The sequence below is a fragment of the Vanacampus margaritifer genome, chromosome 15 (genome assembly GCF_051991255.1).
Source record: "Vanacampus margaritifer isolate UIUO_Vmar chromosome 15, RoL_Vmar_1.0, whole genome shotgun sequence".
Lineage (NCBI taxonomy): Eukaryota > Metazoa > Chordata > Actinopteri > Syngnathiformes > Syngnathidae > Vanacampus > Vanacampus margaritifer.
Genome location: NC_135446.1, coordinates 10,848,545 through 10,874,997, shown reverse-complemented (window position 1 = coordinate 10,874,997; position 26,453 = coordinate 10,848,545). Strand labels below are relative to the sequence as shown.

The 26,453-nt window shown below is 38.5% G+C and overlaps 2 protein-coding genes across 3 annotated transcripts; both read left to right on the top strand.

Moving 5' to 3' along the window:
- The first annotated feature begins 4,083 nt into the window (after positions 1-4,083).
- LOC144035477 (protein ADM2-like) lies at positions 4,084-12,839 on the top strand. Its single transcript, XM_077545199.1, has 3 exons — positions 4,084-4,143; positions 4,255-4,542; positions 9,248-12,839. Exons 2-3 carry the CDS (start codon positions 4,469-4,471, stop codon positions 9,636-9,638), a joined length of 465 nt encoding a protein of 154 aa, XP_077401325.1. The 5' UTR covers positions 4,084-4,143; positions 4,255-4,468; the 3' UTR covers positions 9,639-12,839.
- Positions 12,840-14,954: 2,115 nt separating this feature from the next.
- On the top strand, positions 14,955-25,125 carry LOC144035503 (ATP-binding cassette sub-family G member 4-like). 2 transcript variants are annotated; one of them, XM_077545242.1, is made up of 15 exons: positions 14,955-15,480; positions 16,267-16,496; positions 16,678-16,795; positions 16,867-16,999; positions 17,069-17,119; positions 17,201-17,346; positions 18,335-18,458; positions 19,989-20,103; positions 20,201-20,334; positions 21,486-21,584; positions 21,666-21,834; positions 21,908-22,008; positions 22,735-22,893; positions 22,960-23,082; positions 24,143-25,125. In XM_077545242.1, exons 2-15 carry the CDS (start codon positions 16,268-16,270, stop codon positions 24,362-24,364), a joined length of 1,923 nt encoding a protein of 640 aa, XP_077401368.1. In that variant the 5' UTR covers positions 14,955-15,480; position 16,267; the 3' UTR covers positions 24,365-25,125. The 2 variants fall into 2 exon arrangements, with proteins under 2 accessions (XP_077401368.1, XP_077401367.1); XM_077545241.1 differs by having other exon boundaries at positions 14,957-15,484.
- Positions 25,126-26,453: the final 1,328 nt, after the last annotated feature.

Sequence of the window (26,453 nt, the reverse complement as noted above, 5' to 3'; positions counted from 1 at the left end):
CCATTTTTGACCCAACTGTTTTTAGAGTGTACAAATATCTTTTCCCCCTTGTTTCATGCACCAATCTCATTAGTGCTGTTGATTCAGTCTGAACTAGGTCTAATGAAATTAGAACCATGGGAAGTTGGCAACACCAGCATTAATTTTGTTCAATATGACAATGGCATCGAAACAGGAGTTTAGAATTATTATTTTTTTATATAGAATTTTTTAACCTAATTCTGGTTACTTAATTCTGTCTGTTAGCGAGAGCCACCACATCGTGATAACTTACTTTGATGTTTCTGCATTTGGCAAATTTATTATTATATTATATTATTAGTATGGGATTTTTTTTAATAGGTTTTAGGTGAACTGATGAATACACACACGCTCGCACGCACGCACGCACACACGCACACACACACGCACATACACATACTCACCCACATACAAAAAAAAATTAAAATAAATATATATATATATATATATATATATATATATATATATATATATATATATAATATTTTTAATTAAAAAAAAAGGAGAGCAATGATGACATGAACAATGCTGAGCTCTCCATAGGGAAAAAAAAAGAAAAAAAAGAAAAAATAAGAAACAGGAGTTCAGAACATTCAGAGAAAGAGTCTCCCATCGATCCCTTTAAAAATGTATAAAATAACATACATTCATTTAAAAAAGAAGGAGAGGTGTCTTTGATGAGACAACACTACTTCGTTGTGCTATTTACGCAACATTAAAAAGCATGCCCAAGCATGACTCAGTCAAAAACAAGGGAGACAACAGAACCCAATAATAAACGTTGCCCTTTGATCTGGCTCCGTTTTGGTTAGATGTAAAACATGGCGCCGCCTCTAGCGGCGCCATCAGAACCTTTTGTGCGTCGGCTCCACAGAAGTCTCCCTTCTTCTAATGTGCGCTAATTGCCGCTGGACACAAAAAAATAGTCAAAACGGCGCACGACTGAGAGATCAAACCGGGGCGGGAAGCCCTCTGTGATCGGGACCCGATTCACCCTTGCCAGGGGCACTCTTACATAAATGGGTCACGGGTCTAAAAAAAAAAAGTGACCCGATTTCACGTAGAGGCAAACGAGTCAACCAATCAGTCCAATTAATCAATAGGCAATAGTGCAGCATAAAGATCAGATTTGAAATCAAGCACAGTGAACCCCTCATATTTTTGCTTTAAAGCCTAAAAGTAAGCAGAGCTGCATTGAGTTTTGTTGGATGGCGACCACGCGAAGGCTATTACAACACTAGTATGAGGTGTATCTCCTCTGGGGGAATTCAAGGAAGTGAAGCATCTTGAGAAAAAAAAATGTACACTCTATATACTTTTTTTTTTTATCTGCTAAGCGAACTTCAGTTACATATTAGAACAATAATGGCAAGCATGACATAAAATGTGGCCAGGAATGAAATTCTGAACAAGATTGAAGCCGAGATGACATAAAAGCTTAGATACAAATCCGAATCAAAATCTTTTCATTGAAGCCAAAGCTTGGATTAACATGTCAAGATCAAGACACATGGGAAAATATTCAAGACGATCAAAGAAATGCCTGGGCAGAGAGCAGAAGCTGTAACGCGATAATAGCCAGCACTGAAAAATCTAACCCAATCCGATCACTTTGCATTGCATGATTGAGCATGTTTTTTGGCTGCAAGAACCAGAGAATTTTACTAAATGGGCCTTTTGGGGGTTAGTCGTGCAAAGTGACTTGACATTAGTTTGAAGTGTCAAATAGATGCCAAAGGATGCAGACCAAGCAGGGAGGATCATAAAACAAAAACAGCGTGCTCCTAGCATGTACAGTGTATGTGACATCACATTTTTCAACTCCCCTAAATGTTACACAAACTTTGCATCCTTAAATTCCTCATGGAGACTCTGTTTTGCTTCGTCCCAAACTCTGTTATTGTTTTACACGAGGACGCACAGCTAAAGGTCATGCCAGGAAAAAAACACCAGTGACAACTCTTCTTGGGAATGAATCCATGTTGCATAATCAAGGCATGATCTGATTGGTTATGTTATTATTGAGCATGTCAACTTATTAGAAAATTTCCTCCCAAGCCGACACAGGAGTTTCCAGAGTTTACATCTGTTGCAGATACTGTAGAAATAAAAATGTCCAGGTCATCAGTGATACTACGTGGTGGGAATGTAGGTGTGTCTGGACCATTTGACTTGCCGTAAACGATAAATAAGGGTGGGGATTAGTCTGGAGTACATACTTTGGGGAGAAATGTGGGCTAAATCGGGTGATTTTATTGAGAAGGTAAAGTGCACGCATAGTTTAGTGTCTGCGTAGGTTCATTCTTTGCAATGATTTCATAATGCACCCAATTGCTATCATAACGCAAACTTTTTGGGAAATACCTCATATTTACAAGGTGCCATAGGGAGCATGGCACCTGTTTGGATGAATAATACGATATATTAGGATGTTATTTTAGCTTGTGAATCAGTTCCATATCTTTCCATAGCAACGACACGTATTATGGTTACGGGAGGACAATACAGTAACACTTGAGGAAAATATTATTCTTTAGTTAGATAGCATATGTTTTTATTTAATTTGATCTAATTTAAGATGGAGAGGAACCAGTTGAGGTGGCTCGGGCATCTGGTTCGGATGCCTCCTGGACGCCTCCCTGGAGAGGTGTTACGACCTAGGACACGCCGGAGAGACAATGTCTCCCAGCTGGCCTGGGAACGCCTTGGGATCCCGTCGGAGGAGTTGGTTGAAGTGGCTGGGGAGAGCGAAGTCTGGGCTTCCCTGCTAAAGCTGCTGCCCCCGTGACCCGACCCCGGATAAGCAGTAGATGATGGATGGATGGATGGATAGATAGAAATCAACCAGAAGACCAAGCAAGCAGTATTCAAGTAAAGTAGTTTGCAACTGTAGGAAAAAAAATGACAACAACAACATTTCGGGTCCCCCCAACTCTCTGCTGCAACTATGAATAGCATCATTTGTCGATAAAATTATTGTAAGTACACTTCTGTAGAGGAGCTAATACTCCTTGTTCACTCTAACGATGAGAGTGACACTGCCACCTAGTGTAGCGGATGAGCGAAAATATACTTTATTATGGTCTGCCCCTCTATTTGAGAACGACTGAACTACATGCAAAAAGTCAATTTCATTTAAAAAGTCAAAATCCTCTGATTTTCAGTTAAATGTAGCTAAATACTTTCTGATTTCCTTCGTCCGGCAAAAAAGCAAATTCTTTTTTGGTTTTAAGCAAAACACATTCATGGAGGTCAATTTAACAAAGAAAAGTGACCAACATTTTATCTATTATTTGTTGTTGAAATATTTCAAATCAAAGACTAAGCATGTAGTCATTTCCAAACTTGAGAGAGCTAAATTTGACATCAAAACCTACTGTGTTCCCTACATATCGTACTGTGAAGCAGTGAGTGTCAAGTTAGGTAGGAAAGTCATAATTTCAGCCTGCGCTTCGGGCTCTGATTTGACGTGTATCAAGATGCTCTTAACTTTTCATCTGGAAGACCTGGACCATCGAGTCAAACATTTCCCTGTTGGTGGCAAAATCACAATAATGACTGGCACACTCCACAGTATCCCTTAAAGTTATCAATTAATTTGTCATTAATTGTCTACATTACCAACATGTAACATTATGACTCAATTTACATAGCTTGTTTGTTAAATATAAGATAAGCTATGCAGCCATGACCAGTGTCATTGTGTACTGAATGTAAAAAACAAACAAACAGCAAAAGGAAATTTTTATCATTTTATTGGTTGAAAATGTGTGTCTGTGTGTGCATGTGAGGTAAATTCCCTCATTCACACACTGGGTATAGCCTATGCTATAACTTCCTAAATTAGTTTTATATTAATTGTTTTTGGCACAGGCAAAATAAATGCGTGAATAAATAAATAAATATAATCAAATCAAAACTTGACAAAAGGGCACTTTTGGCATAGGGGGTGAGGGGCAGGTGTGCAAGCACCCATAGCCCCTCCACACTGCACATCCCTGTTTTTCAACTCCGCCCACTCCCTATTTAAACCTGCAATGTCACTGCGAGGCGCTCAGAGAACTTGATCTTGACCGCTTGAATTCAACAGCAGCAGCAGCATCTGAATCACACTCATTGAAGGTAAGACGGTGAATGGATTTTTTTTTTAACACAGCTTATATTGAATTTCATTTAGGAAGTTGTATGCACTTTTTCCCCTTGACTAATCTTTTTTTTTTCCTCCCCTCAAAGGTTTGCACTTTTCCCTACCAAGCCTGGATATAGTTCAACCAGTCATCAACATTTTGTGTGCACTTTATCCTACTTTTTGTTGTTGCTGTTTTTTCACCCTTTCTGGGATACTGTACAAAAGTCACTGAGCCGGTGCGGTGTCACCCAACTCGCACCTTCATCCACTCTGCCTCCGTTGTACCAGAGCGAGTGAAGAGACAACCTTGGCTCGGAGATGCGCTCCCCTCTTGCGGTCTTTTGCATCAGCGTGGTGTGCTTCCAATTGCTGTTGGCGGAAGAACTCTTCAGGTAAGAAAGATGTTTCCAGTTTCCTGGCTTCTTATTGGAGGAGAAGGGCCACTTAAAACTTCCAGGTTAAACCGCCGTCACTTTTTGTGTATCAATGCGCTGGTCGCTTGTTAATTTAGCATCATAAAATAGATCCCTGGCTCCCCCCAGTGCTAAAATGAATGTATTCAATTACTTTATTACTTAAACATATGAACTGGTGTGGCTCAAGCAAGCCAAAATGGAACAGTGTTTTATCTAGTTCTTTTGTGACTTTTTTATCTAGTCCTTGTGATACTGTACTTGCAGATAGCCGTACTGCAAGCCAAGGGCAAATGAAAATACATTCTATCTGCGAAAAACCTAAAATATATGAAGAAATGTTACTGGTTTGTTTCAAAAGCGTGATTGGGAAAGCCTTTTTTAATCACTAAATAAAAGCGGGGGGAAAGTAACATATATAGGGCTACTGTAAATATAAATATAAATGTAAATGCTGAATGGTTAGTTGCCTAGTGGTGGCCATTGCTGCTTCACAGTCAAGTGGTTCGGGTTTGTATTTCTGCTCCGGGCCTCCGGCCTTCCTATGTGGAGTTATGATTAAAGTAATGTAACAAAAGAAAAGCGGAGACTGGAAAAACACCCGAGTTTTGTCTTCGTGTAGAGATTCACTTCCCAGGCTCAAGATGGCAACCAATTCCGGGTGTGCCCTGCCTCTCTACTCTGGCTTTGTCCCACATTCCAAAATCGGGCTAGTAAAACTCAAATGTCTCCATTGATGAATGTGGGTGAAAAAGTTTGTCTATAAGTACCCTGTGAATGGCTGGCAACCAATCCAGGGTGAAGTCTGCTTTGTATGTATGGGTGGATAACAGAAGTGCTTTAAACACATGTAGCACTTACTGGAACTCAACTGAGACTGGGCGTGGTTATTTTGATGCACTTTTATAGTGTTAAACTTTGATGAAGATGCTGCTTACTTTTCCATCTTTCTACACGTTCACACACTGAATGAAGGCAGCAATATAATGTGTGATGATACAGGAAGGAATGCTGATGATTTAGTCTATGACTGCCCTCTACTGGAGAGTTTGGGATTCGCTCAGGATTGTTTCAGTAGACTTAACTGCTCGGACATCTGGAAAGCAATCAAAAAAATGACAAAACACGTACATGTTTATTTTTATGCAACAATTGTTCAAGTGGGAGCTTGAACTAGTCCTGAGAACAGGTTCCCACAGAAACATGTTGCAGGTTTTAAACTGCATTTGTGCAATTGTTCTCAAGAGGGTTTTCTGCACAGTTCCACTATGATCCACATTAAATAGTTCCATTCACAGAGGTGGGGCTCTCCATCACGTTTTTGAAGCCTTAACACTGCATACAATTAGTCACTCCCCCACCTCTCATGTCCCGTCTGGCTTTCATTTAGGATAGCATATTGTCCCTCGGAGCATGTTCTGTTCTGTTCAAACGCTGAGCTGACTGATAATGACAAGGGATGGCTTCATTCTTTTTCTCTTTTTTTTTTAACACTCCGCACAGATGCTGAGCATGCCTTAGCTCGGACGTCTGCACTTTGGATAAGGACACGACGCAAACAAGGCTTTGGGGGAAAAGCAAGGAGAATTTGGAGGAATAGAAATGTCACTTTACATAACACGCAAGAAAAAAAGGCAGGTTGAGCTGCTAAAGTTAAATATGGCTTTAGTGGAGATCAGGCTTTACGGTTCACATTCCTGAAGTTGAAGTTCATGAAGCCATTGGCTTCAAAACAGAAGATGTGTCAAAGTTTACAATCATGCCCAAACAGTCTTCTTCTTCTTTGGCTGTTTATTTCAATATTTTTCACACAGCATTTGGAACTGCGCGAGGTTCACATGAGTTGACGGATACTCTTGACTAAATATTTACTCAAGGAAAAGGATAAATGAATGACACGGACTGGCTTGTTGAAATTGTGTGTCGCAACACGATTGACCCAGCCGGCACGTGCCTTTCGTCTCTTTCGGTTTTATTTGTGTTCTGACCGGTTGAGATTTCATCAAGTGAAACCAAGAACTCTTTGGGGATTCGATGTTAATTTTGTTGCATGTTCCATGCCAGGATGTATGAATGGCTCCGTGGGGGCCATCAAACTGTACCCGGGCTTAAAATCGAGGTGGGGGGAAAAACTGTGACAAAACAGGTGGGAAAATTCCAATCTGGATTAATGGCTGAGACCTAAATCCCCTCACTTTACAAAGATCCTAAAAGAGCAGATTTCCGCTCAACTCAGAAAGCTCAGTACAGATAGTAAGTAGTATTATGCAAAAAAACTAAAGAAAAAAAGGAAATTACTTTTTAAATTGGCCTTGGTGGAGGTGGAGTAGCCACAATTCCTCAAAAAGAACACTACTGTTATAGTCTCTGGGAATTGAGCAGCAGACAAACAGATCATCCTGAACAACAAACACTTGAATAAATAAACACCATACCCCAAACACTGTAGATGCTTCCTTACAGATTGTCCTTGTTCTGGTTGAGGTTGCCATATTTCCTCACTCAACCTTTTTTTGTCTTGTGTGTCCTATAGTGGACACTTGAATAAGTAAATGCCACGCCTCAAATGGAGACCCCATCTTTAAATAACAAATCGGTCTTGGTAGAGTCAAGTTAAGTTGCCTCGTTTCATCAAAATGCTTTTTCATAGACACCTGAATATATAAAATGCACATCGAAAATTACACTGTGATGGACACGAATAAATAAACACCCCACCTCAAATAAATACCTCTTTTTTGTCCTCCATTTCAGATGGATAAATAACAATTGCTTTTGTTGGCAAATTCCAACACTGTAATAGACAATTGAACAAATAAATACCTCACCTCAAATAGTTGTTTGCTTTTTTTTGTGTGGAATAAGAATAACAATTGTATTATGGGGTCCTGTAATTACCTTTATTATGGTATCTGACACCTCCATATGTAGTTGTACAGTAGATGTAGTTACTACTAATTTAAAAAATGCCTCACCCCAAATAGATGCTTGGTGCTTTCTGCAATTGAGTAAATAAATAATAAATCTAAGAATTTTAGTGTACATACAGACTGTATGAGCATGCAGTCTGGCTTGTACAAAAATAAATCTCACCCTACTTATAGGGTTATGAAAACAAGGCCACTCATTAGACGGGTGTTTCAAAATAAATAACCTTTACCTTATTTCTGGTTCTCCGTACTAACAAGCTCACTACTGTTTCCCCGCAGCCAGGGATTATGAATTAATAGGGCACATTTCCCAGCCATTAACACTTACCTTTGTTAATATTCACGCCATTGGAATCAAGGCTGCGATACTAATTGAAAATTGTAGTTGATAGATTTATATATATATATATATATATATATCATAAAATAGTTTATAATTTCAACATTTTATTACATTGTTTGTCATTTTATTATTATTGTTATTTTATAATTTGGATAGGTTAAAAGGACCTGTTGGACCTGTAATATAACAAAAGCATGAAACGTTGAAAATGAATCAATTTAACCCAAAATTCAGCATAACAGGAGTTAAACAGTTAAACATTTGACCTGCAATATAACAAGACGGTTCAAAGTTAGAAAAGGGTCATTTTGACCCAAACTACAATATAAAAAGGAAAGTTAAATGAAAAAAAAACAGGTCATTTTGACCTGCAATATAAAAGGAAAGATAAACATGATCAGTGGTTCAATTTGACCCACAATATAAAAAGGTCAGCTAAATAGATGACTAATTGGAGCATGATGCCATTATTAGCTGTATTATGTCTTCCATCATTTTGTCCATAATGTATTTATTTGCTTTTATGACTGATTAAAAAAGAAACATTAGATTAAGTGTCCCAAATGATCCACATTGAAAGGGTTTAAGATGGATACATTTTCCAGTTGAGAGGTACAGTTAGTGTATCATTCAGTGATGTGGTTCTGGCACATCAGCTCCGTCTTGGAAATGTTGCGCTCAAGATGCCACAATTATTTATTCAGCCTGTGCCACCGTAGCTACATGCAGCTAAAATAAACTCAATGACAGCTTCACGTTTCAGCGTGGAATCCACGGGGTTGCAGGAGACGTGACGTGCCTCACGTCTTAATTTTTTCAAATCAAATCAAATGTGCCTCGTTTAGGAACATACTGTTTTTATTTTTTTTTAATTTTAGGATTCTTCACTATTTAGATATTTCTTCCCTCAACCGTCAGTGGCTGCCAGGCAACGACAGACTGCTGGATTTAGTGGTCCCACTGTGTTGCACAAACATAGAAGGAGGAACAGTAAAAAAAAAAAGTGAAAAGCTTCTACTGTGTTTGTCAAACACTGAGCAGATGGCCGGACCTTGTTTGCTGAATTGGATGTCAGCTTGTATGCTGCAATGTAACATATTGGAACGGGTTAATTAGCCTGATGTTCATTTGCCCAAACCCTAAGAGCTCAGGCACGTTACATTTCCCGGAAAAATATTAGCGTAAAGCCTGTTCATTTTCAAGAAATCTCTGGGAATTGCTTTTATTGGAAAACCTCGGAGTGACGGAAAAACATCCTCATTAAAACCGTTGGTAAAATGTTGCCCATAATAACAAAAGCAAAGCAACGTTGCTATGTTCTTCTTGTTGCCAAACTTTGCAATTAAGATTCATTTTCTATTTCTCTGTTATGAATATTGTCGTTTTACTCTAATTTGCCTTCTCTCCTCAGCTTGGACCATCTCAATAGGCTAATCGAATCCGAAGATGATCCATCGTCGCTACCTGGGACTCAAGCCAACGCCGCCAGTCCATCCGTGAAATGGCCGCTCAGAAAGCAACAGCCCTCTAAGGTGAAAAGAAGCACCTTCAGTCTGGCATGGGCCAGACCCGTTGAGCGTTTGGGGGTCCACGGCCGGCCGGCAAGGGCCCGCCGCCACGCCCACCCCGGCTCCCGGGGGACTCACCACTACCCCCACCACGCCCAGCTGATGCGAGTGGGATGTGTACTGGGAACCTGCCAAGTACAGAACCTCAGTCACAGGCTTTATCAGCTTATCGGACAGAGCGGCAGAGAAGACTCATCGCCTATTAATCCGAGGAGCCCCTATAGTTACGGATGAGTGATCTGCCCCACCCCCCCAAAAATCTATATCTTTGGTTATTTATCTCTTAATGTATTAGTCTGGTATTACAGTACGCATCACCTGGCTGTGCCCCTTTACTTTTCAGGCTAATTGTTCAATTTAGCACCACACCCGAGCTTTCGTCACCCTGACAATGTTTGCCTTTTTTTTATATATATATATATACAGTATATATATCTAAACAGACAACCTTAGCAACCTCAGTCGGACTTCTTAATCCTGTTTTTTTTTATTTTTAATCCTGTTAATGTAAGGACGAAAACGTGTCTTCAGCTCCATCCCTCTGCCTCGCTGATCAAACACCGAAAATTCTTGATTCTGCCTTCATGTTGCACTCCGTGCCAGAGTCACGTCAGATCACATTTGGATACATTTGAAGATATAACAAAGAGCATTTGGTAGATCTTGACCAAGGCCAGATCGTGGTAGGTCAATCCAGGAAAAGCTGTTTCCAAGAATGTGGACTTCTCATAAAATGAAAAGTGAAAAAAGGTGGGGAAAGTCATGTGAGCATTTACTAAAGTTCCTCGATTGCCAGCTTAGAGTCCATGTCCTAATATGCTCTTTGTCCTCACTAGTGAGTCAGTTCATCCAACTAGAAGAAGAACTGTGTCTTACTAGCAATACCTTTTCCACTACAAGTGCCAATTGTGGCCTACTAGTATGCTATAAAACCGTCATATTAAAATGCTGTGCAAGGACTTCTAATAAATGCTCTAACGGTGTTCCACCATAAAGTTTGAGGTCCAAATACATGTCTTCACTAGCAAAACTAGTAGGCGTTTTGGTGCTACTAGAGGCTATTAGTTGGGCCCTGTAGTGTTACTACTGCAGCTCAGCAGATTATTAGTGAGATTTAAATGCGTGCTTGTAGACCAAAAGTGGCACCAGTAGTGCAAAAATGTTAGTAGTTAGTCAGTGCTCTATTACTAGTGCACTGAATTGTCTTACAAGTGTACTAGTGCATGGACCTTAAACTGGATGTGAATTGAAGTTAAAGTGGATGTTATGCCACTCCAGTCACCTAGGTGGCGGTACTGAGCATTGGATAACGGAAAGGCGAATTCAATTTGAGTGCACTAACGTGAGTAAATAAATGGGTAATATGAAATACAAATGAGTCAATAAATTAAAAAAATATTCAAATTCAATACAAAAGCAATGAAAAAAAAGTATTAATTTATTAAACACAAAAATGTTATATAAAAAAAATTGGGGATCCACACCAATATGTGATGCTTTCAACCTTGCACTTTGATGAAATGGAAGCTTAGTTTGAATGTCAACGTTTACAAAGACTGCAATATGAATTTATGACACACGTGGTCATATTTCACCACGTTAAGAATTGGCATTCTGAGTGTGATATGCCACAATGTGGAAATATTAGGCCCTTTCACGTGTTTCATAAGTTCTCCCCACAAGTCAGGATTTTGGAGTTGACGGCGGTTTATTAAAGCTGACCTAATCTTTACAGTCATATGCGGCAACAGCAGGGACGGATTTAGGGGGAGCGGAGGGGCTTGCACAGTCTACACTTGCAAAATAAATATGAGCAGAACATATGTGCCTGCCACACAATTTCACATAAGGTTCAAATTTAAATATAATGTTTCAAAAATTACCTGGCAATACTTGACAAATGGAGGGATTTTTCATATTCTCAGTGTTTGGGGCCATGGTGAAAAGGAAAATTGAGTCATATTAGGATAATGTTTGTTTTTTTTACTATTGAGAGTGAAGTGAGAATTTATGTGGACAAGTCACAGTGTTGTTGAGTTACATTAGTTGGCGTAAAAATGTTGATTCTTGATTTTCTCAATTTTACAACTTGATTCTTGTGACGTTAAAATGTTCTTGTAATGTTACAAGTTATCATTACGAATTTGTCACCTGAAAAAAATGCCCAGCATGAAAGAAAAAATTATCTTGTAACATGATTACATTACATGAAATTACAACTTTACACCACATGATTCTCGTAATTCAACAATTTATCAGCATTATTACTATTCACCCCAAAATATGTGTTTAATCAGATAACATTAGAAAGTCAGACTATAAGGAAAAAAAGTTTGTTTGTTTTTTATCTTAAACTGCTGCATTTGTTCAACGTGTGGTGATTCTGACTTTCCGTTTACTTCTTAAAATTATTATTTTTTCTTTTATCAATATGATCTTCTCATAATATCACAATTTGCCACCATTATGACTCTCTAACCCCAAAATATGCCTATAATCTCCTATATTAAGAATATCTGAATATTATGGGAACAAAGTTTTAACATTTTAATCTCAAGATGTTGCGTTTGTTGGTGTAGGAATTTTGATTCTGCCATATTATTCTCACAACACATTAGGACTTTTTCACCACCAAATATGCGCTTTATTTCATACCATTACAACTTTATTGGGATTGTTTAGATTCCTTTTTGGTATGGCCCCAATACCGGTACTTTCCCAAACTGTCTAATCTGGATGTATTTCCCAAGGTTGTTTTTGGGATCATGGGGTCACAGGGTAATACTCACCGGTTGATTAGTTTTAAGACTAATCTGTTCAAAGGCTTGCTAAGGTGAAACACGGCACTCTGTCTGTTGTCATTGAGCTAATCAATGTCTCATGATCATGATATAGATTTGTATTAAAATTGCTTTTGGAACACCGACAACCCTTTGGAGAATATGTGGAAGTTGTGCAGTGTGTGTGTGTGTGTTATCTCTTATCATATGTTTGATAAACGTCACAGATCATTGTGCAAGTTTTTTTTTTTTTGTGCTTTTGTGACATTGCCGACTGCGTCACGTCTGGTGTGCGACCACGAGTGCCCCCTTTTCACAGGACTCTCTTTCTCAAATACACACAGAAAGCATCTGGATTGTGAACGCCTTATCACAAATGTAGTTCTTTTTTGTAAATGTCACATTTGACATTTTTAAACATGTCAGTGCACTCCAAGAGGCGTTGGGGTGGACTGCAAATGCCGTGTGTAAATAGACGCTTACAGATGAGCTATTTATGTAAAAATGTATGTATTTAAGTTATATTTATGTGTTAATACGTGTTTGTCGCCAAAGACTTTGTGTATTCTTGTTTCCTCCATAAAAAACTGACAAAATGGTAGAAGTGACAAATGTTCATGTTCTTCACTATGTAAAATAAAAAGCTATACTGCAATGCACTGCTTAGAGTAAAATTTGTATGGACCAATAATTGTTTCGGTACTTAATTTTTCAGACATCTGTACTCTCATTCATAAGAACATTAATCAACATTTCATATATTTTTACCATTTAGGTTGCTTTGAGTGTGCAAGTACTGTACTTCCTGAATCAAGTCTGCACATGCTCAGTAAGAAGCATGAGAAGGGAGGGGAGAGCAGTCCAAATGACCATGATTGATGATTTGGATGGGCATGTAATGCTGTGTTAGTGTTAGCTAGCGTACGACACTATTGACTGATTCCGAGCTTTCGTCACAAGACAAAATGGCGCTCTTATGCTGCATCGGGGAGAGGGTTTGAAGTTGGAATGATCCCACTCGAAATGTTCAAGTTCTGCTCTCAAAGCGTTTAATGCAACCACAACAATAAACAACAAAGATGGCTGATTCCGATAAATTGTTTGCTTAAGCATTGTGCGTGAGAACTTTTGTCACCTCTCAAAATATTGTATAGAAGACACACCAAGCAACATAAATAACACTTGGTTATTAATGCATATTCGTGCATTACCAGTAATTTTGACTGTGCCCTACTATGTTGGTGAATAGCAGGCTGCCAAGTGACATAACTGACTGGTTTCTTAATAGGGCAAATGTCAATGAAACGTCAGATCAGAAGACATCAGCTGATTGCAGCCACGCTAGGTAAAGTTTGTATGACTTAAAAGAGTTAATGAGTGACAGCGACTTTAGTCAACAACAGTACTAGTACAAGTGTCTACTGCAATACAATTTCAGGGGGAGGTGGAGATTTCTTTTCCACTAGATCAGTTGTGAATGTTCAGACAACCGGTGTGGATTTTGACACCCGTTTCAATTGGTTGTGGAGTTCATACGGTGGGAGAGTGAATGGTTTGTCAATATGCGCCCTGTGATTGGCTGACACCAGTCCAGTCCTTGTCTCTCACCCAAGTTCAGCTGGAATAGCCTCTAGTTACCCGTACCAGAAGGACAACAAGAACTGGAAACTAGATGGAGTTCATGCAGACACACACTTGCAATGCAAAGGCGAACAAACATTTGGTCATGCTCCACAAATGTCGGCTTTTCACATGACGTCAGACAACTTCGACTCATCTATCAATCATCACAATGTACCTCTACTTACACGTGATCCGACTTATACGTTTGTGAGGTAAAATTTCAGTATACGATCACCGTGCACTTTTTAAAAAGAGTAGTAGTTTATTCTTCAAAATAGAGGGGAATGGTAATTTTTTTGCACCATAGTGTAAAAAATAAAATGAGCAATTTTAGAATGGTAAATTTTTGCACCATAGTGTAAAAAATAAAATGAGCAATTTTGGAATGGTAAATTTTTGCACCATAGTGTAAAAAATAAAATGAGCAATTTTGGAATGGTAAATTTTTGCACCATAGTGTAAAAAATAAAATGAGCAATTTTAGAATGGTAAATTTTTGCACCATAGTGTAAAAAATAAAATGAGCAATTTTGGAATGGTAAATTTTTGCACCATAGTGTAAAAAATAAAATGAGCAATTTTGGAATGGTAAATTTTTGCACCATAGTGTAAAAAATAAAATGAGCAATTTTGGAATGGTAAATTTTTGCACCATAGTGTAAAAAAATAAAATGAGCAATTTTGGAATGGTAAATTTTTGCACCATAGTGTAAAAAATAAAATGAGCAATTTTGGAATGGTAAATTTTTGCACCATAGTGTAAAAAATAAAATGAGCAATTTTGGAATGGTAATTTTTTGCACCATAGTGTAAAAAATAAAATGGTAAATTTTTGCACCATAGTGTAAAAAATAAAATGAGCAATTTTGGAATGGTAAATTTTTGCACCATAGTGTAAAAAATAAAAGTAGCAATTTTGGAATGGTAAATTTTTGCACCATAGTGTAAAAAATAAAATGAGCAATTTTGGAATGATAAATTTTTGCACCATAGTGTAAAAAAATAAAATGAGCAATTTTGGAATGGGAAATTTTTGCACCATAGTGTAAAAAATAAAATGAGCAATTTTTTTGTAGAACAGCCACTCTTGCAGGTGTGCTGAAGGCTAAGGACCTATTTGTGGGAGGGAGGCGGGGCACACCCTGAACTGATCGCCAGTCACACATATGGACAATTTAGTGTTTACTGTTCAATTAACCTACCGTGCATGTTCTTGGAAAGTGGAGAAACTCCACGCAGGTACGGGAGAACATGCTCACAAAGGACGGCCGCAGCTCGCATCCGAACCTAGTCATTGAGAGGCGAGCATAGCCGTCACCGTGGCGGACTAATACGCGCAATACCCCCACCACCCCCAAAAAAGTGGATTTTCCAAATCGGATGTTTTAATAATAGTCAATAATGAGAAGACTTAAATTTCTCCTCATCAAAAGGATAAAAGAAAGATTGAACCTTTCAAGGTGACGTGCGTTTTCTTTATATTTATCAAAGGCGCTCGCGACTGAAAGATCAAAGACGGATCTCGTAGCGTGATGACAGCGAGGCGAATTATGTACGTTCAAAGCATTTTCTAATCGAGCTATTTGTTGGTAAGGTGTTGCATTTTGGCTCTCCCGTGAACCGGAAATTTTGGGGGTCGTCTTCCATCCAGAAGAGGAATTAGGAACAACATCGTAAGTAAGTACATATAACGCGTTTTTCTGTGCCAAATGTGTCAATTTTTGTATGTGTACATCACAAATCTGTAGCTTCAAGAGTTCAGGGTAATTCTACATATGCGTCATCATAATCCACACTACAGGTTACTACAAGTGTGAATAATCCTTTTAACTGTAATTTTGTCGGACTTTCATTGCATATTTAATCATTCAGTTGTGTTTTTGTAAACCGAAAGCAAGAAGAGATTGCTGGTGATGTTAGGTGAAGATAGATGTGACAGCACAAGTCTTCCCAAAGGAATGTTATAAGCTAAGATAAGATCCACTGATTGTCACACCCATCTAAGTGGGGCGAAATTTGTTCTCCGCATTTGACCCATCCCCTGAGGGAGCGGTGAGCAGCAGCAGCACCGCGCTCGGGAATCATGTGGTGATCTAACCTCCCAATTCCAACCCTTAATGCTGAGTGTCAAGCAGAGTGGCAATCGGTCCCATTTTTATAGTCTTTGGTATGACCCGGCCGGGAATTGAACCCACGACCTCCCAGTCTCAGGTCTCCCCAGTCTCCCCAAGGGACGCGGTCAAACGCCTTCTCCAAATCCACAAAACACATGTAGACTCCCATGGCAGGGTCCTCGAGGAAGCGAATGGTAGGGGCCGAATCATTTTGATATTGAAAGATTTGTGTTATAAAATGTATGCTAGTGGTGATAAACAATTCTGGGGCGTCATACTAAAAATTGGGATAGATTTGTCGATGGGGGTCATAAGATATTCTGACCCCGTTGGTGCCTGTTCTAGCATGTTCCAGAAGGTGCAAAATCAGGGCGCCTGCGGCATCCAAATGGAGGAAACCAAAGCGGGAGCCCCGCCACGGCCCAGGATCAACCTGTTCTCCCTGTCCAACTTGAAGAAAGTGGACAACACCGACACGCAGCGTCTCACCCAACTTCCACGTCAGGCTGCTGTCAACTTGGAGTTCAGCGATCTGTCCTACACCATCCAGGAGGGGCCCTGTTGCAGGAAGACAGGCACGGTAGCCTTTGAATAACGTTGACAGAAGATTATCCTATAACCAGAGAATGTTCACCAGGGAATTCAGAGCATATTGATCATATTAAACAGAGGGTGCAAGAATTAAAGAGTGGAAAAGTCAATAAACAGGTTGTTCATCATAACAACCAGAAAATGCTTCTTGTCCCTCTTCATCAGGTTTCAAAACCCTCCTGAGTAGTCTCTATGGACAATTTAACAGTAAAGAGCTGACTGGCATCATGGGCCCCTCCGGAGCTGGGAAGTCCACCATGATGAACGTTCTGGCGGGATACAGGTAAAGACAACAGAGTACGCTAATTCCCAGAATGAGTTTTGTAATAATAATAATAATAATCTGGATTACAGGGAGACGGGCATGAAGGGGAAAATCCTAGTGAACGATCGCCCCAGGGACTTGGCCAAATTCCAAAAGATGTCATGCTACATCATGCAGAGTGATGTACTGATGCCTCACCTCTCGACTAAGGAGGCCATGATGGTAAATTCATTAAATATGGAGAGAAAAAATAAAACAATTCCATGATAATTAATGTTGTTGGTGTTTTAGGTGGCTGCTCATCTGAAACTAAATGAATCCATTCAGGTCAAAAAGAAAATTGTGAGACCTGAGTTCATATATATTTTTATATTTATTGTCAGTTGTTGTGGTGAGATAATGATGATGTCATTACTGTCACAGGTGGCCGAGGTACTGAGTGCATTAGGTCTTACAGGCTGTGCTAAAACGCGTACCAACAATCTGTCGGGGGGGCAGTCTAAAAGACTTGCCATAGCTCTCGAGCTGGTCAACAATCCTCCCGTCATGTTCTTCGATGAGCCCATTAGGTATGACATCAATCACACTTGTAGTTATGGAATATTTGTCGAGTGCAATATTAAACAAAAATGGTCGCTGTGTATTGAATATTAAAAGTGCAATTGTCAAACAACATTTACCGTCTTATGTACAGCAGTAAAAATTAACCCCAAAATGTCATGAAAGATATTATATTGACGATGATGAAAAACAAAGGAAATTTTCACGATAATTTTAGTTGGTTTTATAAATGTAATTTCAATCTGAGTTCATTTTGTAAGTATTCAGTAACTAGAACAACCTTACATGGTCACAGTTCAAGAGGGAATTTGAAACAGTCCCGTCAACTGTCTGTGACCAGCTGCAGCACATTTAAAAAGTTAGGCACAACAATAAATTAAACTGAATTTAGCACTTTTCTGTCCGAATTTGATCACTACTATAAAACTCCAAAAATCTGAACAACATCTACAAAGAGATGGTGGCTGCCTCCACGTAATTCAACACCATAAAAGCATCCAATGAAACCGACTCATGAAGTTGCAAAACCTTTTTGTAAATTGTTCCAGGAAAAAAGGGAGCAGGAAAACTAAAAACGAAAAAAATAAGTTTTTCCAAGTTCACTTCTGACCCTCGGGATAGGTAGTAAAACAATATCATGAGAACAAAAATGATGAATTCCAGAGTTCCTCTCATGACTAATGAAGGTCAAAAGGTAGGAAGGCAGAAGACCAAGAACTGCTTCATAGACAAAAAAATACCTGTTTTAGTCTGTGTAGACATTAGAAAAAGGGCCACGCAAAACGCTTGTGTAATGAACTTTGTTAGGATCTCAGAACCCCGTGATACACAGTCAAATTTATTTTATTTCCGGATCAAATTCTGCTTTTATTTTGCATCCAAAATGACGCTGGTTTCCGTGACTGGAATATGGCGATGTTTAGATGTCTAGATGAAAAATCAAGACCATAATGGGTTAGCGTCACCGTAATTCCATTTGTCTCCGCTACCCCCCAGTGGGTTGGACAGTGCAACGTCCATCCAGGTTATCTCCCTCCTGAAGTGTCTGGCTAATGGAGGCCGGACAATCATCTGCACCATTCATCAGCCCAGTGGTAACCTCTTTCAGATGTTTGACAAGGTAAAGTCCAGTACCTGTGATAGCAAATTAGTCTTGTAATACTTAGTAATATTGAATACTTTACAGATTAGTCTTGGTCAGATGTACTTGGTAATATTGAATACTTTACAGATTAGTCTTGGTCAGATGTACTTGGTAATATTCAATACTTTGCAGATTAGTCTTGGTCAGATGTACTTGGTAATATTGAATACTTTACAGATTAGTATTGGTCAGATGTACTTGGTAATATTGAATACTTTCCAGATTAGTTTTGGTCAGATGTACTTGGTAATATTGAATACTTTACAGATTAGTCTTGGTCAGATGTACTTAGTAATGTTGAATACTTTACAGATTAGTCTTGGTCCGATGTATTTAGTAATATTGAATGCTTTACAGATTAGTCTTGGTCAGATGTACTTAGTAATATTGAATACTTTACAGATTAGTCTTGGTCTGATGTATTTAGTAATATTGAATACTTTACAGATTAGTCTTGGTCTGATGTACTTAGTAATATTGAATACTTTACAGATTAGTCTTGGTCAGATGTATTTGGTAATATTGAATACTTTACAGATTAGTCTTGGTCAGATGTATTTGGTAATATTGAATACTTTACAGATTAGTTTTGGTCAGATGTACTTGGTAATATTGAATACTTTACAGATTAGTCTTGGTCAGATGTACTTAGTAATATTGAATACTTTACAGATTAGTTTTGGTCTGATGTACTTGGTAATATTGAATACTTTACAGATTAGTCTTGGTCCGATGTATTTAGTAATATTGAATGCTTTACAGATTAGTCTTGGTCAGATGTACTTAGTAATATTGAATACTTTACAGATTAGTCTTGGTCTGATGTATTTAGTAATATTGAATACTTTACAGATTAGTCTTGGTCAGATGTACTTAGTAATATTGAATGCTTTACAAATTAGTCTTGGTTAGATGTATTTGGTAATATTGAATACTTTACAGATTAGACTTGGTCAGATGTATTTGGTAATATTGAATACTTTACAGATTAGTCTTGGTGAGATGTACTTAGTAATATTGAATACTTTACAGATTAGTCTTGGTCTGATGTACTTAGTAATATTGAATACTTTACAGATTAGTCTTGGTCAGATGTACTTAGTAATATTGAATGCTTTACAAATTAGTCTTGGTTAGATGTATTTGGTAATATTGAATACTTTACAGATTAGTTTTGGTCAGATGTACTTGGTAATATTGAATACTTTACAGATTAGTCTTGGTCAGATTTACTTAGTAATATTGAATACTTTACAGATTAGTTTTGGTCAGATGTACTTGGTAATATTGAATACTTTACAGATTAGTCTTGGTCAGATGTACTTATTAATATTGAATACTTTACAGATTAGTCTTGGTCAGATGTAAGACATCGATAAGTGGAATTGACAAGCAAGCAAATGGTTTCTTTGAATGGAATAACTGGGAACCAATCAGTTTTTTGATTCCTATACCTGAGTCCTCTTTTGACACTGTTAACACTAGAATGTGTCCTTTTCCCGTTAGCTGTACATCCTTAGCCAAGGCCAATGTATATACAGGGGCACAGTCTCCCATCTCATCCCTCATCTGACCAACCTCAACCTGCATTGTCCGAAGTATCACAATCCGGCAGATTTCAGTGAGTACCAAACACCTCATTCCATTACAGTTTTTACGTAAGAATGCGTCTGCGTTTATGAGCTGTTCCTGACCCTCGTTATCCTTTAACCCTTTAGTCATCGAGGTGGCGACGGGAGCACACGGGGACATGCATGCCGTGTTGTTTGAGGCCGCTCAAGGCAGCCAATGCTGCGAGGACAGCAAGAAGAGCATGGGGGAAGATGCTAATTCTTCCACTAGCGAACAATCTGTAAGAAATCCACTACACTTTGGATAAAAGTCTATTCACGGTTTAATGGGTTTATCAAGAGTTCGCTGTACTGTAGTGTTAATTCTATCCGCCTTTTTTAAATTTAGTCTGTTTTAGTCCCCTTTCAATCACGCTTGTTAGATTTGATCATAGTTGGTCAACCTCATCCCGTTTTTATTTAGTCCGTTTTTAGTCGACTACGAATCTAGCATTTTAGCCTTTATTTTAGTCCAAGAAGTTTAAGAACTCCAAGTTTAGTCAACAAAGAAGTCACAGTTTAGTCAACAAAAACTGTTAATGTTTTAGTCTAGTTTGTAAGCAGATAATGTTGAACATTTCAGATCAAAAAATAGTTCACATAAAATGTTATCATTTTTTTAATGAAAAACAACTTGACACACAATTACAGTATATCAACAAGCGGCTACTATGGCTCCAGATTTTGAGCTAGTAAATTAGCCAGCATTAGTTAGCGGTCGGATTTAAATTATTGTTGGAACGTTATAGCCGTTGGATTAATATTACATTATAACTATATCCATCCATCTATCCATCCATTTTCTTGGTCGCTTTTCCTCACAAGGGTCGCGGGGGTGCTGGAGCCTATCCCAGCTGGCTTCGGGCAGTAGGCGGGGTACACCCTGAACTGGTTGCCAGCCAATCGCAGGGCACACAGAGACGAACAACCATACCTATGGACAATTTGGAGTGTCCAATCAACCTGCCATGCATGTCTTTGGATTGTGGGAGGAAACCGGAGTACCCGGTGAAAACCCACGCAAGCACGGGGAGAACATGCAAAGTCCACTCAGGAAGGCCGAAGCCCTCCGTCTGTCCCATGTGTTTGTGCTTGTTGCAGTGTCACAGTGACAGATTAGCAGAGACAATATTTTACAAAAATCATATATACGTAAATCATCTATATTTTCATCTAGTTTTTTTTCATGAAGTACATTTTCGTCTTTTCTTTAGTCGACAGAAATGCGTACTCATTTAGTCCAGTTATTGTTTATTAATGAGGGATTTAGTCTGGTCTAGTCGCAGTCTGGTAAAATGTGTGTTGACTAAATTATTTTTATTTAGTTTTCATAGACTAAATGAACACTATTCTGGACTGTATATTAAAATCGCAATGCATTGTCTTTCCACAGGATTTGGCTGTCCTTGACGTACAATACTTTGCCACCAGTACTTTCAAACAGTTTTTCATCCTCTTTAAAAGAAATCTCATAACCATATGCAGAGATGCGGTAAATAAAACACATTTACGGAAGAAAATAAACCTTCCGATACAAGTTTCGGGATGACCGCTTTTCATGTGTGTTGTAAAGATGCTGACCCACCTGAGAGTGATCTCCCACATCGTGATCGGAGTCCTAATTGGCCTGCTGTACCTCAACATCGGAAACGATGCGGCTCATGCATTCAACAATGCCGGCTTCCTCTTCTTTTCCATGCTGTTCCTCATGTTTGCCGCCCTGATGCCCACCGTTCTGACCTGTAAGAAATACGCGGACTGAACTATTTAAGGTGGAAATGACAACTTACTAATATTAGCCTTTTTGTCACACAGTTCCTCTGGAAATGGCAGTGTTTTTAAGGGAACACTTAAACTCCTGGTACAGCCTACATGCCTATTACATGGCTAAAACATGTGCAGACATACCATTCCAGGTAAGCTTACATGAGTCTTTTTCAGTATTTCACCATGTAATTGAAAATGTGTGGACATAGGACACTGATTTGCTCAAAGTGCGCTACCAGTACCGCTAGTTATATACAGGCTTGTTCTATGCAGCCCAACTAGTCTGAATATGGTACTGTATTTTGGTTAATAATGTGTTAGTAGAGTAGAGTAAGTTAAGCAGCGAAATCCAGCAGTTTTTATCAATATCAGAAGGCGGCCATTTTGTCACTTGTCGAGTGAAAATGACATCACAGTCACTCAGGGCTGAGGTAAAAACAATCACAGTTCATCCTTAGGAAACAGGTGAGCTGTGATTGGTCATTGCCTGAGCAACTGTGATGTCATCTTAAATAGACAGCAAGTGGCAAAATGGCCGCCCCCCTGCGACTGATAAAAACAGCTGGATTTTGCTGCATAACTCATATTCCACAAATTTAATAGGGCCTATTAAACAGAATGTCATGTTTAGACTAGTGAGGTTACATATAACATATTATTGTCAAGAAATGTTTTAAGATTGACTTTCCCTTTAAAAACTTTAATAATCAACAACTCTGGTGAGTACGAATACTGATTTAGAACTTATATGATTCACATGGCACACTTGCATGCTGTTATGTTCCTTTCCAGAATTGTGATGCGATAGTGGCGGTATGAGGGGAGGAAAAAACCCTCCCAATCCTAACATTGCGTTTGCACAATCCCTTTTCCAGATGATCTGTCCAGTCATTTACTGTAGTATAGCTTACTGGATGACTGGCCAGCCTGCAGAAGCTACGCGCTTCCTTCTCTTCCTTGCCTTGTCCACATCCATTGCCCTGGTGGCACAATCCTTGGGGTTGCTTGTAGGGGCGGCATCCCCATCACCACAGGTATACTTATCACTAATCACAAATGAGGTTCCCCCCTTACAAATGCATGGGAATTATAACCTGCAGGTTGCCACCTTTGTCGGACCGATCACAGCCATACCGGTCATCCTCTTCTCTGGCTTCTTTGTGACTTTCCGCACCATTCCTGATTACCTGCAGTGGACTTCCTATGTCTCCTATGTCAGGTACCTTCAGCTGTATTTGGTTGTATGACGTGCATGTGAAATAGTTCATGTTAACTCATTCACTGCCATTGACGGTTATAGACGTCAAATATTCATTTTAACTATTTCTATTAGTTTAATTTTTTTTCCATAAAACTGTTTTCCACTTTTGTTAACAAGAGTATGAAAACCTAGAACTTTTTTATTGTACATTTTGAACAGATATAACATTTGTGATTAACTCTGAAAACCTAGAACTTTTTTTATTGTACATTTAGAACAGATATAAAATTTGTGATTAATTGTGAGTTAACTCGTGAAATCATGCAATTAATTACGACTAAAATATCCAACGCCTCACGCTCCTAATTTTTAAATAATCTTTTCTATCTTTTTAAATTGCGTCAGGCGATTACATTTTTTTTTATTGTAATTAATCGCATGACTTCAATAGTTAACTCACGATTAATCATACATTTTGTATCCGTTCTAAATGTACAATACATTTTTTTCTAGGTTTTCATACTCTTGTTAACAAAAGTGGAAAACGAAAAAAAAAGTGGAAAAATGTTAAACTAATAGAAATAGTTCAAAAAGTGGAAAAAATGTTAAAGTATTAGAAATAGTTAATAAATTTTGACGTCAATAGCCGTCAATGGCAGTAAGTGAGTTAACATAAATAACGTAGGTTTTAGACTGTATTTATAATGAATCTGATTTTCATTAATGATAATGATTTAGTATATAAAACTATTTTACTAACATAATTCAGATATATCAAAAAAAAAAATGTTTTTCACATTATTTTTAGAATCAGTTTGCCAATAAATACATAATAAAAATAAAAACTGAAATAAATGCCAAAAGTCACGCGCCACACCATAGGATGGATGGGACAGGGTAAATATTTATAGGCACCCGATAATCGGCAGTTACTGACTTGAATCGAAAGTGGGTTAAATACTCAAAATTGATCTGTCATCGATTAGCCATATATGTATAACTCACTTAGGACAGGAAGAAAAAAATCACTCTTAACATAACCCACTATCCACAGATGCTAGTCACTTGTCACTTTCAGGTACGGCTTTGAAGGAGTTCTCCTCTCCATCTACGGGATGGAGCGCCCAGATCTGGACTGTGGCAAGGAGGAATGCAACTTTAAGGACCCAAAGGATGTCCTGCGCTTGCTGGATGTGGAGGATGCCAAGCTCTATGTGGATTTCATCGTCCTGGGAATTTTTTTCACAATCATCAGAGTGGCCACTTACCTGGTCCTGCGCTACAAAGTGAGCGCTACAAAGTGAGCGCTACAAAGTGAGCGCTACAAAGTGAGCGCTGACCGTTGAGCTCTAAATGTTGAGCTCAAATAAACGTTATCTGTTCAGTGGGATGTTAGGACAGTTTGCTGGGCGAATGTTTAATTTGGTTTGAATTTCCCATTGAGAGCAATAATTATATTTGGAATAACGAGCTGTTGTAATACAAGTATATTAATCATTTAAAAATGATAATGCACAATTAGTAGCCCAGTAATTTGAAGATTTTGAAGATCGTCAGTCTTTGGTACGAACATTTACAGGCCAGGTGGTAATAAGCTAATTGCCAAGCTAGTATTATCAAGTTAGCATTGGCGTATTAAGCTAACATGTTACAATGTGGAAATGTTTAAATGTTACACACATTAGAAGTAGCATGTGTTCAATTTACTCAGTAAATACCATCTGTGTTACGCAGTCGATATCATCTGTGATATCCCTACAATATGTATCGCTACCGGTTTTCAAGAATTTGTTACATATGGTTAGTACATATTTCCATCCATTTATGGTGACATAACAAACTCAAATGAAAAGTCAAAAGAAAACGCGGAACGTGTCAAGCACATCTGTCAATATTTTTTTACTTGTGTTTCGGACTTTATATGTAAAGGTTGGAATGTAATGCGTATTGGTTTACGTGTCTGTACAAAACAGACCGGCAATTTCAAAAGTGACTCAAGTGTACATGTCAAACATTCTTGAACAGGATTTCAGTGCCAAAGAGTCATTAAAACAGTATTACCCAACAGATGTTTTTTAAAATCCCTGTGTGAATGAGCACGTACTGCACTTGGAGGAAGGACTAATACAAATACTTTTACATGTATTTGCATAGGTTGTTATCGTTCACAGTGAAGTATGACCAGAGGATACGAAAAAATGGTGGTGCATTGGTCACGTATATCATAATGATATTGGCTAGAGGCAGCCATTTCACAATATGAAACAAAAAATGAGCTATATTGTGAAATATTGAAATTTTATTTCAATGTTATTTAGAGGTATATTTCATAGTTGTCACAGTAATTTTACGTATTTTGATTGGTTTGTGGCCAGTTCAGTGCGTACCCTGCCTTTAAATAAAACACACAAATGGCTTTGTAGTTGACTTGTGTGTAAAGATGACATGAAAATATGAGCTCATCCTTCTACAGTAGCTCCTTTGTGATTTGAACGCCGATTGATTTGGAAACGCTCGTTCCCTAGGGCTTTAAGTGAGTGCACGAGTCAAAATATGCTGTGAACACAAAAGATAAATGTGACCACGCCACACCCCACACACTTGCCGGGCTGCGTACGTGCAGATTGAAAATATTTTACGTTTAAGCCACAACTCTCACTGGATTGGAAAACTGGCATCCACTGTCTGGTGGCACTCATCTTTTTTCCCCCTTCAGGCCAGTGAAACCAAACTAAAAACACCACCCAAATGTTTTTGGTAAAACTGAAGCAACAATTGGCTTTCACGTCAACATTCCCATCAATTTTACATGTAGCTATGGAGGCTAAAATGAAAAATGTATTATTTTGAGGTTAAATGACACTGGAAAGTAGAAATGAGCTAGTGAGAACTAAAATGGGTAAACAACATTTTTGTCATTTGCAATTAGGTACAGAAATGATCAATGCAGGTAAAGAATGCATTCAGAAGCAGGTCTCATTGCCATGTAAATAACCCAAGATAGAAAAACAAATCCCTAGATTTGACTGCAGCCATTTAACTTTGAATCACCCTTCTGCAAAATAACAAAAAAATGGAGTTCACACGCTCCAATTCTCAGTTTCTCAAGTAACCAGGTCGGCCAGGCCAGCGTTAACATCCAACAGTCCCAACAGTCTCTTTTCTCATTTCATAGCTTTTCTCTTTGTTACACTTCTTTTATTAGTATGTGCATGTGGATGTCAGTTTTTTGTCTGTTTTTGTCCAATCAGATTCCAACCTGTGTGTTGCCATATCAATATTATCTTCCCAGATAATTCAGAAAAAAAAGCAATGCTAGTCCATGTAACTAAATATTAGTACTGGGACTGTTTCTTGACGTCAGCGTTTTCCCGTCCTCTGGTCAGAGCAAAA

Excerpts from the sequence above, each read along its gene's own strand:
- LOC144035477 (XM_077545199.1), top strand. The coding sequence starts at position 4,469 with ATGCGCTCCCCTCTTGCGGTCTTTTGCATCAGCGTGGTGTGCTTCCAA. Across the intron at positions 4,543-9,247 it reads TTGGCGGAAGAACTCTTCAG|CTTGGACCATCTCAATAGGC; the intron begins GTAAGAAAGATG and ends TTCTCTCCTCAG.
- LOC144035503 (XM_077545242.1), top strand. The coding sequence starts at position 16,268 with ATGTTCCAGAAGGTGCAAAATCAGGGCGCCTGCGGCATCCAAATGGAG. Across the intron at positions 21,835-21,907 it reads GATGCCCACCGTTCTGACCT|TTCCTCTGGAAATGGCAGTG; the intron begins GTAAGAAATACG and ends TTTGTCACACAG. Across the intron at positions 22,009-22,734 it reads GTGCAGACATACCATTCCAG|ATGATCTGTCCAGTCATTTA; the intron begins GTAAGCTTACAT and ends TCCCTTTTCCAG.